This window comes from Sinocyclocheilus grahami, unplaced genomic scaffold, assembly GCF_001515645.1.
Source record: "Sinocyclocheilus grahami isolate Dianchi unplaced genomic scaffold, SAMN03320097.WGS_v1.1 scaffold221.1, whole genome shotgun sequence".
Lineage (NCBI taxonomy): Eukaryota > Metazoa > Chordata > Actinopteri > Cypriniformes > Cyprinidae > Sinocyclocheilus > Sinocyclocheilus grahami.
Genome location: NW_015505400.1, coordinates 1,499,194 through 1,510,442, shown reverse-complemented (window position 1 = coordinate 1,510,442; position 11,249 = coordinate 1,499,194). Strand labels below are relative to the sequence as shown.

Below are 11,249 nucleotides of genomic sequence, written 5' to 3'. Positions count from 1 at the left end.
TATATATATATATATATATATATATATATATAAGATAATGCATCTTTTACATCAGTGGTTCTCAACAAGTGGTGTTTCATTTAAATTCATCTTTTTCTTTTTTAAATTTTCTTAATCAGTATTATTGTCTTGTTCTCCAGTAACATTGTCAAAACATCCTTAAAACACCACTGTATTGTGTTTGCTACTAATGTCTCGCAGCTATATGCTTAAAAATTTGCCACTGGGGTCAGAAAAATAGTTAACACTAAATTCAAGATGAACTTTATTCAATTTTAATTGATCTTTAATTTATAAGTAGCTATTTTGTATGGAAGCCCGTTTCCGCCACTGAATAAAAAATAAAAAAAGATAATTGTGACTTTTTATCTCACAATTCAGACTTTTTTTCTCATAATTGCTTGATATAAACTCGCATTCGCAAGTTAAAAAGTCATAAGTGTGAGATATAAACTCACAATTCTGAGAAATAAAGTCCGAATTGTGTGATATAAACTCGCAATTGTGAGACATTATGTCGCAATTCTGAGAAATAAAGTCAGAACTGAAAGATATAAACTCACAATTCTGAGATTCGTGCTCTTTCTGAGTGGTCTAAAACCCCGGTTCCGCCTTGGGAGCCACTCCTCCTATGTATCCTCTGGATACCTACTTAACAGGGTATTGCTACTAAGGATCTGTTGAGACAGTTCCTTCACCACATGCGAAGACAAACGTGCGGTAGCCCCTGTGTGACAGGCCAAGACTAGTATGATTCTAGGCTCTTGGTCGTATTCCCTTAAAGGAATCTATTTCTGATTCCAAGTCTTGAGCTCTACCCCGGGCCCAGGAGTCTGGCCCTAACAGGTAAGTATTTTGGGGTATGTAGCCTAGACCTTTGGCCATAGGGAATAACGTCACTGACAGCCGTCTAACGTCCCAGGGTGACTCCCATAGAAATATGGTAGAGTTAGTACTTAGTGCTCGCCATGGTTCTGGCATGCACTCCCCTCAGCATGGTGGCGTGGGTATACCATTCCCCATAGCGACCCCTAGAGGACGCAGTTCGACGTTCCCATGAAAGGGAACGTCTCAGGTTACTTATGTAACCATGGTTCCCTGAGTAGGGAACGAGACACTGCGTCCTCTGGGTTTCTTGCCATGCTGCGGACGCAAGCTTCAGACGAAGAAGTGAATGATGTGTGCTCCCGGCGCCTATTTATACTATAGTTGCACCGGTAGTGACGTCATGGCTGTCGCCAGCCAACGAGTTGGTGTTTTTTCAATGTATGCTTCAGACATGGGTCACGACGAGGCGTTCCCCATAGCGACCCCTAGAGGACGCAGTGTCTCGTTCCCTACTCAGGGAACCATGGTTACATAAGTAACCTGAGACGTTTTTTCCTCCCCTCAAAATTGAACTTTAACTCGCAATTGCGAGTTTATTTCATGCAATTCTGACTTTATAACTCGCAATTGCATTATAAAGTCATAATTGCGAGATATAAACTCGCAATTCTGAGAAAAAAAGTCAAAATTGTGAGAAAAAAGTCAGAATTGCGAGAAAAAAAATCTGAATTGCGAGTTTTTATCTCACAATTGTGACTTTCTATCTCGCAATTCTGACTTTAGAACTCGCAATTGCGACTTATTGTCTCACAATTGCAAGTTTAAATCACGCAATTCTGAGAAAAAAAGTCTGAATTGCGAGTTTGTATCACGCAATTCTGAGAAAAAAAGTCAGAATTGTGAGATAAAAAACTTTTTTTATTTTTTATTCAGTGGCGGAAACAGGCTTCCATAATTTTGCACTGATATTTGGGGTAGGTAAGAATTTATTTTTGTTGATATTTAAAAAATCCCTTATTCTAACTAAAGCTGCATTTACAGTAAAAATATATGAAATATTAATAATTTCAAATAATTGTTTTCTTTCTGAATGTTTTAAAATGTAAATTATTCCTGTGATTAATTTTTAGCAGTCATTACTCCAGTCTTCAGTGTCACATGATCCTTCAGAAATCATGCTAATAATATGCTGTTTTGCTGCTTAAGAAATATTTCTTATGATTTTCAGTGTTGAAAACAGTTGGGCTGCCTAATGTTTTTGTGGAAATCATAATGCATTTTTTTCAGGATTCTTTGATGAAAAGAAAATTCAAAATAACAGCATTTTTGTAACATTATGAATGTGAAATTTGATCAATTTAATGCACCCTTGCTGAATAGTACAAATTTACTTTAATTTCTTTTAGTAACCCCAAATTTTTGAACAGCACTGAAAGCAGGTCAAAAATACAGATCAAAGTGAATTTTTTTTTATTTTTTATTTTTTTAAATCAAAACCTGCATACCTCCAGCTAAGAACCTCTGGTTTATATACCGATTGTTTTCAGGTCCGGAACAAAAAACAAATGTAGCATAAAAATAGATGCTGTGCATTTCCTCAATACCACTGCAAGCTCTCACACACTTAAAATAGCTGTTCTGACCCACGAGTGAGTGTGTTTGAGAACTGTTCTGGAGTCAGTTTTACAGTTTCAGGCCCCACCATGCTGTCACATGCTGCAGTCATCACTGGCCCACACACGTCTGTTTAGCCATCTGTTCCTGATAATCAAGAGCATTTATTTTCCAAAAGGAGTTATCAAGGCCAGTGGAATATGTGAACAAATACAAAAAAAGTCAAAGAAAGAAACGCTGAAGCATTACGTTGACATGAATTAAACAATCCCTGGAAGCAGTATAACATGCTTTTTGAAGTATATGTGTGCATGTTCTCTATCATATGAGAGCAACTGCAAAACAAAAACCCTTTGTTTTTAATTAGAATTCTTTTCATTTTTTTTATTGAGGCCAAATTATTCTGCTTGAAATATCGTTATTTTTGTTGCACATCAAAGATTTACACCCCAGTGGTGTTCCATAGAGGATCAAAATTCGATGATTAAAATCGAATTGTGAGGTCAAGATTCCCATCCCAAGTAAAGCAGCTGATGGGGTCCTGAAAGACCATGAACCACATTAGATCACATCACAGTCAGGGCCGGTTTAGATCACAGAATGTTTTGAAGGTTCTCAACAAAGCTGGGGTGAATTAGCTGCTGTTTTGCTGGACAAATATTCATCCAGACGAGGAAGATCATAAAACACTGCCCTCATGCTGGCAGGAGAATGGACAGGAAATGACATGTTAGGGCAAAGTTTGATAAAATAACAAGAAGAAAAACAACTGAAGCCCATTAGTCAAACATGGGAAACTGAAGAAACAGTAACACTAAATGCCAAACAGGAGGTGGAGGGGGGAAAGTGCTTCAGATTGATGTATTGAAACTGAGATCTACTCATAACTAAAAAATAAAACTAAAAAATTTTTAAATTATGCACTAAAATACATGCAGAAAATGAAAGATGACCTAAGTATCTGTGACCTTGTCGGTACGGGATAATAATGATGTTTTGATATTTTCTGCACTGAACGATATTCGAAGCTGATAATACGAAGGCTTATTTATGTATTAATTTATTTAAAATTTAACAAGTATACTGTTCTTTTATACCAGTTTTCAAACGAAATAAACTATTATTTTTTCTACCTTTATCCTTTTATTATTATTTTTATTATATCCTTTTTATATTTTATTATTTCAGTTTTGTTTTAAATTATCCAGCTTTTACAGCAGTATTTTAGTATATTTCTTTTATAAATTAATTCACTTTTTTATTTGGTAAGTATTTTATAATATCAATTTATTATAAATGTAAATATTTTATTACTGTATTTAGTGTTTTAGTGTGCTTTCATATATATATATATTTCTTTTTTTTCATATTTAGTAATTATTTATAACATTAGCCATTGTATGACTTGCTGAAATGGGCAGTTTCTATGCAGATTTCTATGGTGTTTTCACAGTACATAAGCATTCTAAGAAACTGCTGTGCATGATGGTCAGACAGTCTCCTCTTGTCTTACTTCTTCAATAAAGTGGACCAGACCTTATGCCGACAGTCAAAAGTTTGGCTCTGGGAGGCTAGATTTCATTCATAATGTGAAAATAATTATCTTGTAATTTGTATTGACCAGAATTTCAACATCTGTGTATTTCTACAGCCCTACCTTGACTAGAGACTTGCCCTCCACACCGTTGGTCTCTTTGGCAGTACTGCCCTGCCCCTGCGAGTCTCGCCGCTGGGAGATGGAGAGCTTCTTCTTCCGGGGCCGGCCCTTCAGGTTGGGTGCTGTGGACAGCAAAAGAGCAGTTAGAGCGGTTACTGACAGCCATGTGCACCCACACCCCATAAAGACCACTGACATCTGCTCACTGCTCAATAGCACAAATAGGGAAACATGACAGCATATAAGCCATGTTTGCGGTGGACACACATACACATACACCGGCATTGTTCCACCAACTGGCTGCTTGACAAGTGATCCCTGGAGCCATTCCAGTGACTTACATTGCTTTAAATTATATATCACCCTTCTTCACTCTGGATATTTTTTTTTTACAATGAATGGCACTCAGGACTTAAACTTCCTGAGACAAGGTCAAAATGCTGTCTGTCATTGTTACAGCCGGGAGCCATTCCAGTGACTTACATTGCTTTAAATTATATATCACCCTTCTTCACTCTGGATATTTTTTTTTTTACAATGAATGGCACTCAGGACTTAAACTTCCTGAGACAAGGTCAAAATGCTGTCTGTCATTGTTACAGCCATTCTTGATCATCATTATTGCCCTCCAAGCAAACATGTTAGATAATACACATTGTAATGGTAAAACAATTCACAGAATGACAGGATGTGTCAACAACTGGAAAACTCAAACAGAACCTGAAGGGCAAATGACTAAAATCACTAATACATCGTCATCACGGCTCAAAATAACAGCGGAAAGTAAGTCCAACTGGGTCAGCCTTAAAAACGATTCGTTCATCCAAAAATAAAAAATAAATTTTATTTGCTCACACGTGTTGTGTTAGATATTGCCCAATAATCCAACTTTCCACTTGACATGGCATAGCTTACCCCTATGAGGCATGTGCCACTTCACCACTTCTTTTTGAAGGTCATATTTCTATGTTTGTAAATTCTACACTCTTAAAAAATTCTTCACACTAACAAACAACAACAAAAAAGGTTATTTTAAGAACAATTCACTGAAAGGTTCCTTCGGGGACCAAAAATTGTTGCAAAAGCAATACTTCTATGGTATTGCTAGGGCTAGGGATAGGATTTTATCGATTATCCAATATATTGGCTTATCTTTTTGAGTTCACCTCTAAAACGGAATGTCTGTATTTGCCTTCATATTTCATACATCTCATCTGCAAAGATATTTAACAAGTGAATTTGCTTTACATCTACACCATGTTGACCAATTGTAGTGCACTTAGAATAGAACCAACATAGGCTCATTCGAAATACGTGCCTCTAAATACATTTCTGCAAAACTGAAAAAACGTACTTATACATACGAATGTACCAGTTGAAATAAAGGCAGTAAAACTCCAACAACTTTTATTTCCTTTTCACACAAAGTATGATTTACAGGTCCACAGTTTCGATTAATAAATCCTAATTTTCGCACAATTACTTGAGGAATATTATGTTATATTTTGAAAACAATTTTAACATGCTGCAAGATTTAAAAACTGATACTTTTGAACGTTAGCGTCACATGTCCAGTATCATATGTGTGAGTTTTCATATTCAGTAGGTTTGTTTGGTAGCTCACACAGTCTGGAGTTGCACTTGAGTGGTGAAGAGATTCGGTACGAATCCCGTGAAACAAAGCTTTGACAAAACAGTTCAAACCTGCATATGAGGAAGTTCAAATGGCACGGTTGCATCAACAAATGCATTTTTATATCAGTTTTGCATTTGTTATCACTATCGGGTAGGTTTAAGGTTGGGTTTGGTGTAGGGCTGCCACTAACGACTATTTTTATTTCGATTAATCTATTGACTAATTCATCGATTAATCGATTATTCTAAACGATTAATTTCCCGCATAAAATCAACAATTTTACTTAAGAATATTTTATTAAACTATATTTTATTAAACCAAATGAAATCCACATTTCTATTAAATACTTTTTTTACAGCAAAAGTAAAGAGCAACATAAAGTGCAAGAAGCAAGTGTTCATCTCATAGTCCAAATCACTGAAATCAAAGTTCAGTATTATAGTGTAAGAATGACAACATATCCAAGTGTTCTAGTCTACTAGTAATAAAATTATAATAAAAAAACACTTTTTTTTTATTTACCAGAAATATTATTTACCAGAATTTATTTAGGAGAAAATGTAAATGTGCAGTATTTCTAAAAAAAAAAGGGGAAAAAAAGAATTATAATTATAGTTTAAATTTATATTCATATATTTTTTAAAATAAAATAAATTCATTGGAGATGCTTTTGATTATTACATTTAATGGAACCATTAAAATGGAATCCAGAAAATAATGGAAAACAGAATTTGGTAAAGATAAAACTGTAAAACTCAATTAATTAGACAGGCTTTTTGATTAATAAAATTTAATTTAACCATTAAAACAGAGTTTAGAAAAATTTAAATGGAAAAAAAAACTGAATTTGCAAATAAAACGAATTTGGAAATAAAAAGGATTCCATATATAATCGCGATGAGGCAATAATAATTAGTTCAAATAAAGTATCAAAAGCAAGAAATCATATGGTTTTATTGAACAAAACTGTTAAAATACATAATGTATTATAAACAATAGAGCTAATGTACATTACGCATTACAACAAAGGCCTGCAGAGGGTGCCAACGGCCTGATGATTATTTTTACACATTGCTGTGCGATCTAATACTTGTTTAATATTAACCAAGCATCATTTCATTCATTTGGCCATTTCTTTAGGACAGAAATGCTATAGCATTAAACTCAGAGTGAGGGTTTGAGCTTTTATTTTGAAACTGAAATTTTATTTTGCGTAGATTTATAAATGATTTACCTTACAAATCTGATCAAATGGCGCATGTTGCGTTCCCAGATGAACGTTATAATAAACCCAAACTAATAAATTATTTAAGTTAGTTATAAAGTTATAATAAAAACAACCTGCAGAGATGGAGTTTGAGACGCTCCACACATGTAAATGATAACAGTTCCTGTGGAACTACTGTGAACGCAGCCGCTGTGTGACGCACGTACTTAACCTACAAGCATGTAAGTAATTAAAGTGTATATACTCTATTAGAACTGCATCGCATATAATTATTTAATTACATCGTAGCGTTTGTGAATTCACAATTATGCTTAATTATGATTTTTAAATGGGTTTAATATATCATGCAGCCTTGGGAAACAGTCTAATAATGTGTTTTATTGATTCTCGTCCATGAAATGTGCCACTTCTGGTATTTTGCCGGTTAGTCGACGCGAGCAAAATGAAGTCGAGGATTTTTAAAAATCGAATAGTCGAATAAAATCGACCAATCGCGACAGTCCTAGTTTGGTGTAGGGAATATTTCCAATACAATAGATCATTAACTTTTAGCGACACTCCCCGGATATTTGAATTATGAACCGCCGCAATACGTACCTGAGGCAACGTAATAAAAACACAGCAATACGTGCCTATATCAACGTTAAAAAAATGCGCCAAGGTAACGTATTGAACCCGTGTTTTAGCACCACACACTGGACATTTCACTTTGAAACTGCCACGAAACGTGCAGTGAGGTACGTATTAACGGTGTGGCAGAAATGTATTTAAGAGGCACGTATTTCGAATGAGCCTGGGTTGAAAGGAACTTTCTTTAACCAGATAGAGAATCTGGGAATAGAGAATAGATTTTTTATTAGAGAATGTTACTTTTTTGTAATCATTTTGTAGTTTAGTTTTGAAGTTGACTTGTTGTTAAAAATTTTAAAAATTGTCAAAATTGCCAAAATATAAATTGTGAGGAAATTCTGAGAAAAAAAAAAGAGAGAAGAGACTTCATTTTTTGCTATATCACCCAGCCCTAGGTATTGCTGTGAAATATATTTACAATATAGTCATTTTTCCTTAAGGTCGTTACAATACCAAATTATCATATACCATTAAAATTGTATAAATCTTGACACCAATATAAAAGGACATATGCATAGCATAAGCTCCGGTGAGAAGTGAGGAACGCAGAAGTGCAGAGGAGAGAGCAAAACAAAACACCGGTCTCGATTTAGAAGCACAAAACGAGGATTTGTAAAGAAAAATGTTGGAGGATTTCGATATAAGCCAAGAGGAGACTGGTTTTCCTTTGCTGTGAACAAAACTTAGAGACTAGCATATTCTCACTGGAGTTTACGCTACGCCTACATCATCCGCTGGAATGCCACTCTCTCGTGAATGCGCGTATGACAGTTAGTGGAAGCTAGAGATTACAGTTTATAAAGTTTTAAATATGGATATTTTTCTTACACAAACACATCGCTTCGCTTCAGAAGGCCAGAAAACCGTGAGGAGCATTTTTTTTGGGCTTCAAAATCTCAACCCCCATTCACTGCCATTATAAAGCTTGGAAGAGCCAGAACTTTTTTTTTTATATAACTCCGATTGTATTCGTCTGAAGGGTGAAAGTCATATACACCTAGGATGGCTTGAAGGTGAGTAAATCATGGGGTAATTTTCATTTCTGGGTGAACTATCCCTTTAATCAATAAGAACAATTAAATACAATAGAACAAAGATACAAAATGAAATAAAGAGTGCTTTAGGTTTTTGAAGTAGGTCTACCAAACTAATATATGTAAGAAATACTATAGAAGTTAAGTAATCAAATCTAAAGTTTCTATTAAGTTTCTTTTGTGACTTATACTAAACTACCTTTTTATCAAGACCGCTGATGCCCACGCTGCTGAGTGAACAGTCTTTCGGGGTCAAAGGAAAATCAAATGTTTCACATTTCTAGTTTCTAAAAGCCCATTGTGCACCTGATGAATGCCATCAAAGCATCACCTGCATAAAACTGGAAAACGACAAGCACAAGCGAGAGTTCAAACTCAGAGCAGCGAGAGGTAGGCGGAGCTTTTGACATCAGGACAGGTGCTCTTGAGCACAGGTTCACTGAGGTCAGCCGGCACTGCATTCCATGTTCGCTGATGATATAATCATCGTCAAAATTACACAGGGCCCAAGGCTGCGGCCACAACGCTACACTTGATCTTCCAACAAAGCTCAGACTGACAACATGATCTGCTCTTGGAAAAGAAAGCATTAACTAATGAGTTGGAGAAAAGCTTATTTGATTTTATTTTTGGATTCTGGATTTTTTCATCAAATTTGGCGCATGCAGCAGTGGGGTCAAGAGAAACGGCATCAAATGAGTCCATTTGTTCATAAATAAACATTTATGTAAGAAGCCTTTTTGTCACCTTGGCAACAGGCAGGTTGTTTACTTGGCTGCTGTGGCCATGACAAACACATTTGCGCAGGCATCCGTGGGCTCGGCAGAGGAAAGACTTACGTTTATTGAGGAAATGAGGCTGCTTCTCTCTTAAATGTCACTTTTCCGTTGTTCCTTAGACTAATTCACTCAAACGGGATTCGCATTTGCAGATTCTTCCTCTTTTAGCTTCCACCCCACATCAAAAGCATTTGAATTCCAGTCCTGTGAATAATGTATTACTCATGATTGCCGGAGTACATTAGCTCCTTTACTTCACGCTTGTTATCCTGCATTGAGCTCTCCAATACGAGCAAGACATTCCCATTTTTAAGACTTCCGTATTATAAATAACAAATAATACGTTAGTTTAATATACACACTGCCATTTCAAAGTTTGGGGATGGTAATACTTTTTTTAAATATTTTTGAAAGAAGTCTATTATGCTTTCCAATATGGCAGGATATTCCAGACTATTTTCAAAAGGAATTGCAAATTGTATTTTCAATTGCATTTTCCATATGTGGACGCATAAATTGTGACATATTCCAAACGCAATTGCAAATCTTGCATTTGAAAATGCAAACGGTAATAACAGGCTTATAACACGTAAGATATGGAAAATACTAGGGCTGCACGATTAAATTAAATTAAATCGGAAAGGTGATAAATCGTGATTAGGCAGAAGATGCGATTGTCATGCGTATCTTTCAGTGACGCACGGTTCTGTGACCAGTAGTAAATCTCCATCCAAAGGCCAGGGGGCGCTCTCACGCTGAAACTCCAAATACGCCTCGCAGAAGAAATCAGAAAATCCATAGCGTTTAGCTCCTTTACTTCACGCTTGTTATCCTGCATTGAGCTCTCCAATACGAGCAAGACATTCCCATTTTTAAGACTTCCGTATTATAAATAACAAATAATACGTTAGTTTAATATACACACTGCCATTTCAAAGTTTGGGGATGGTAATACTTTTTTTAAATATTTTTGAAAGAAGTCTATTATGCTTTCCAATATGGCAGGATATTCCAGACTATTTTCAAAAGGAATTGCAAATTGTATTTTCAATTGCATTTTCCATATGTGGACGCATAAATTGTGACATATTCCAAACGCAATTGCAAATCTTGCATTTGAAAATGCAAACGGTAATGACAGGCTTATAACACGTAAGATATGGAAAATACTAGGGCTGCACGATTAAATTAAATTAAATCGGAAAGGTGATAAATCGTGATTAGGCAGAAGATGCGATTGTCATGCGTATCTTTCAGTGACGCACGGTTCTTTGACCAGTAGTAAATCTCCACCCAAAGGCCAGGGGGCGCTCTCACGCTGAAACTCCAAATACGCCTCGCAGAAGAAATCACAAAATCCCCATAGCGGTTGCTGAATAAACAGAAGATTGAACTGCTTTCATTAATTCAATGTGACTAATAAACACGACTACGACAATATATGGTTTATCTGAGTTCATCTTATTATAATTTTTATTATAATAAAGTATATAATAATGCAATGCTAATCGACATAACCTTTATCACTGCTTAGAATATTATGAAATATGTTGCGTGCCTTATTCTGTGTAAGAAGCCACATCATCTCACAGAAGGATTTATTTCAAACACTCGACTGACATTATGAAGTGAGTTCGGAGTGAAAACTTGTTATTAAATGTGGTATTTTCACGTGCTTTCAGATGGAGCAGCATTTACTACACACAGCCGTAGTTCACTGACAAGCTACGCAAACAGCTTTCATAATCGCAGAACGATATCTTCGATTTCATAATCGCGCGATATATCGTCTGCGATTGTGAACGCGATTTTGCGTAGCTTGTCAGTGAACTACGGCTCTGTG

The 11,249-nt window shown here is 35.7% G+C and overlaps 1 protein-coding gene across 1 annotated transcript in view; it reads right to left on the bottom strand.

Moving 5' to 3' along the window:
- LOC107596574 (AT-rich interactive domain-containing protein 5B) overlaps nt 1–11,249 on the bottom strand; it is a 132,057-nt gene that overhangs the window by 34,326 nt on the left and 86,482 nt on the right. The window contains exon 5 of the mRNA XM_016287331.1: nt 4,100–4,221. Coding sequence (XP_016142817.1) covers nt 4,100–4,221 — 122 coding nt within the window. The remainder of the gene's footprint in view (nt 1–4,099; nt 4,222–11,249) is intronic.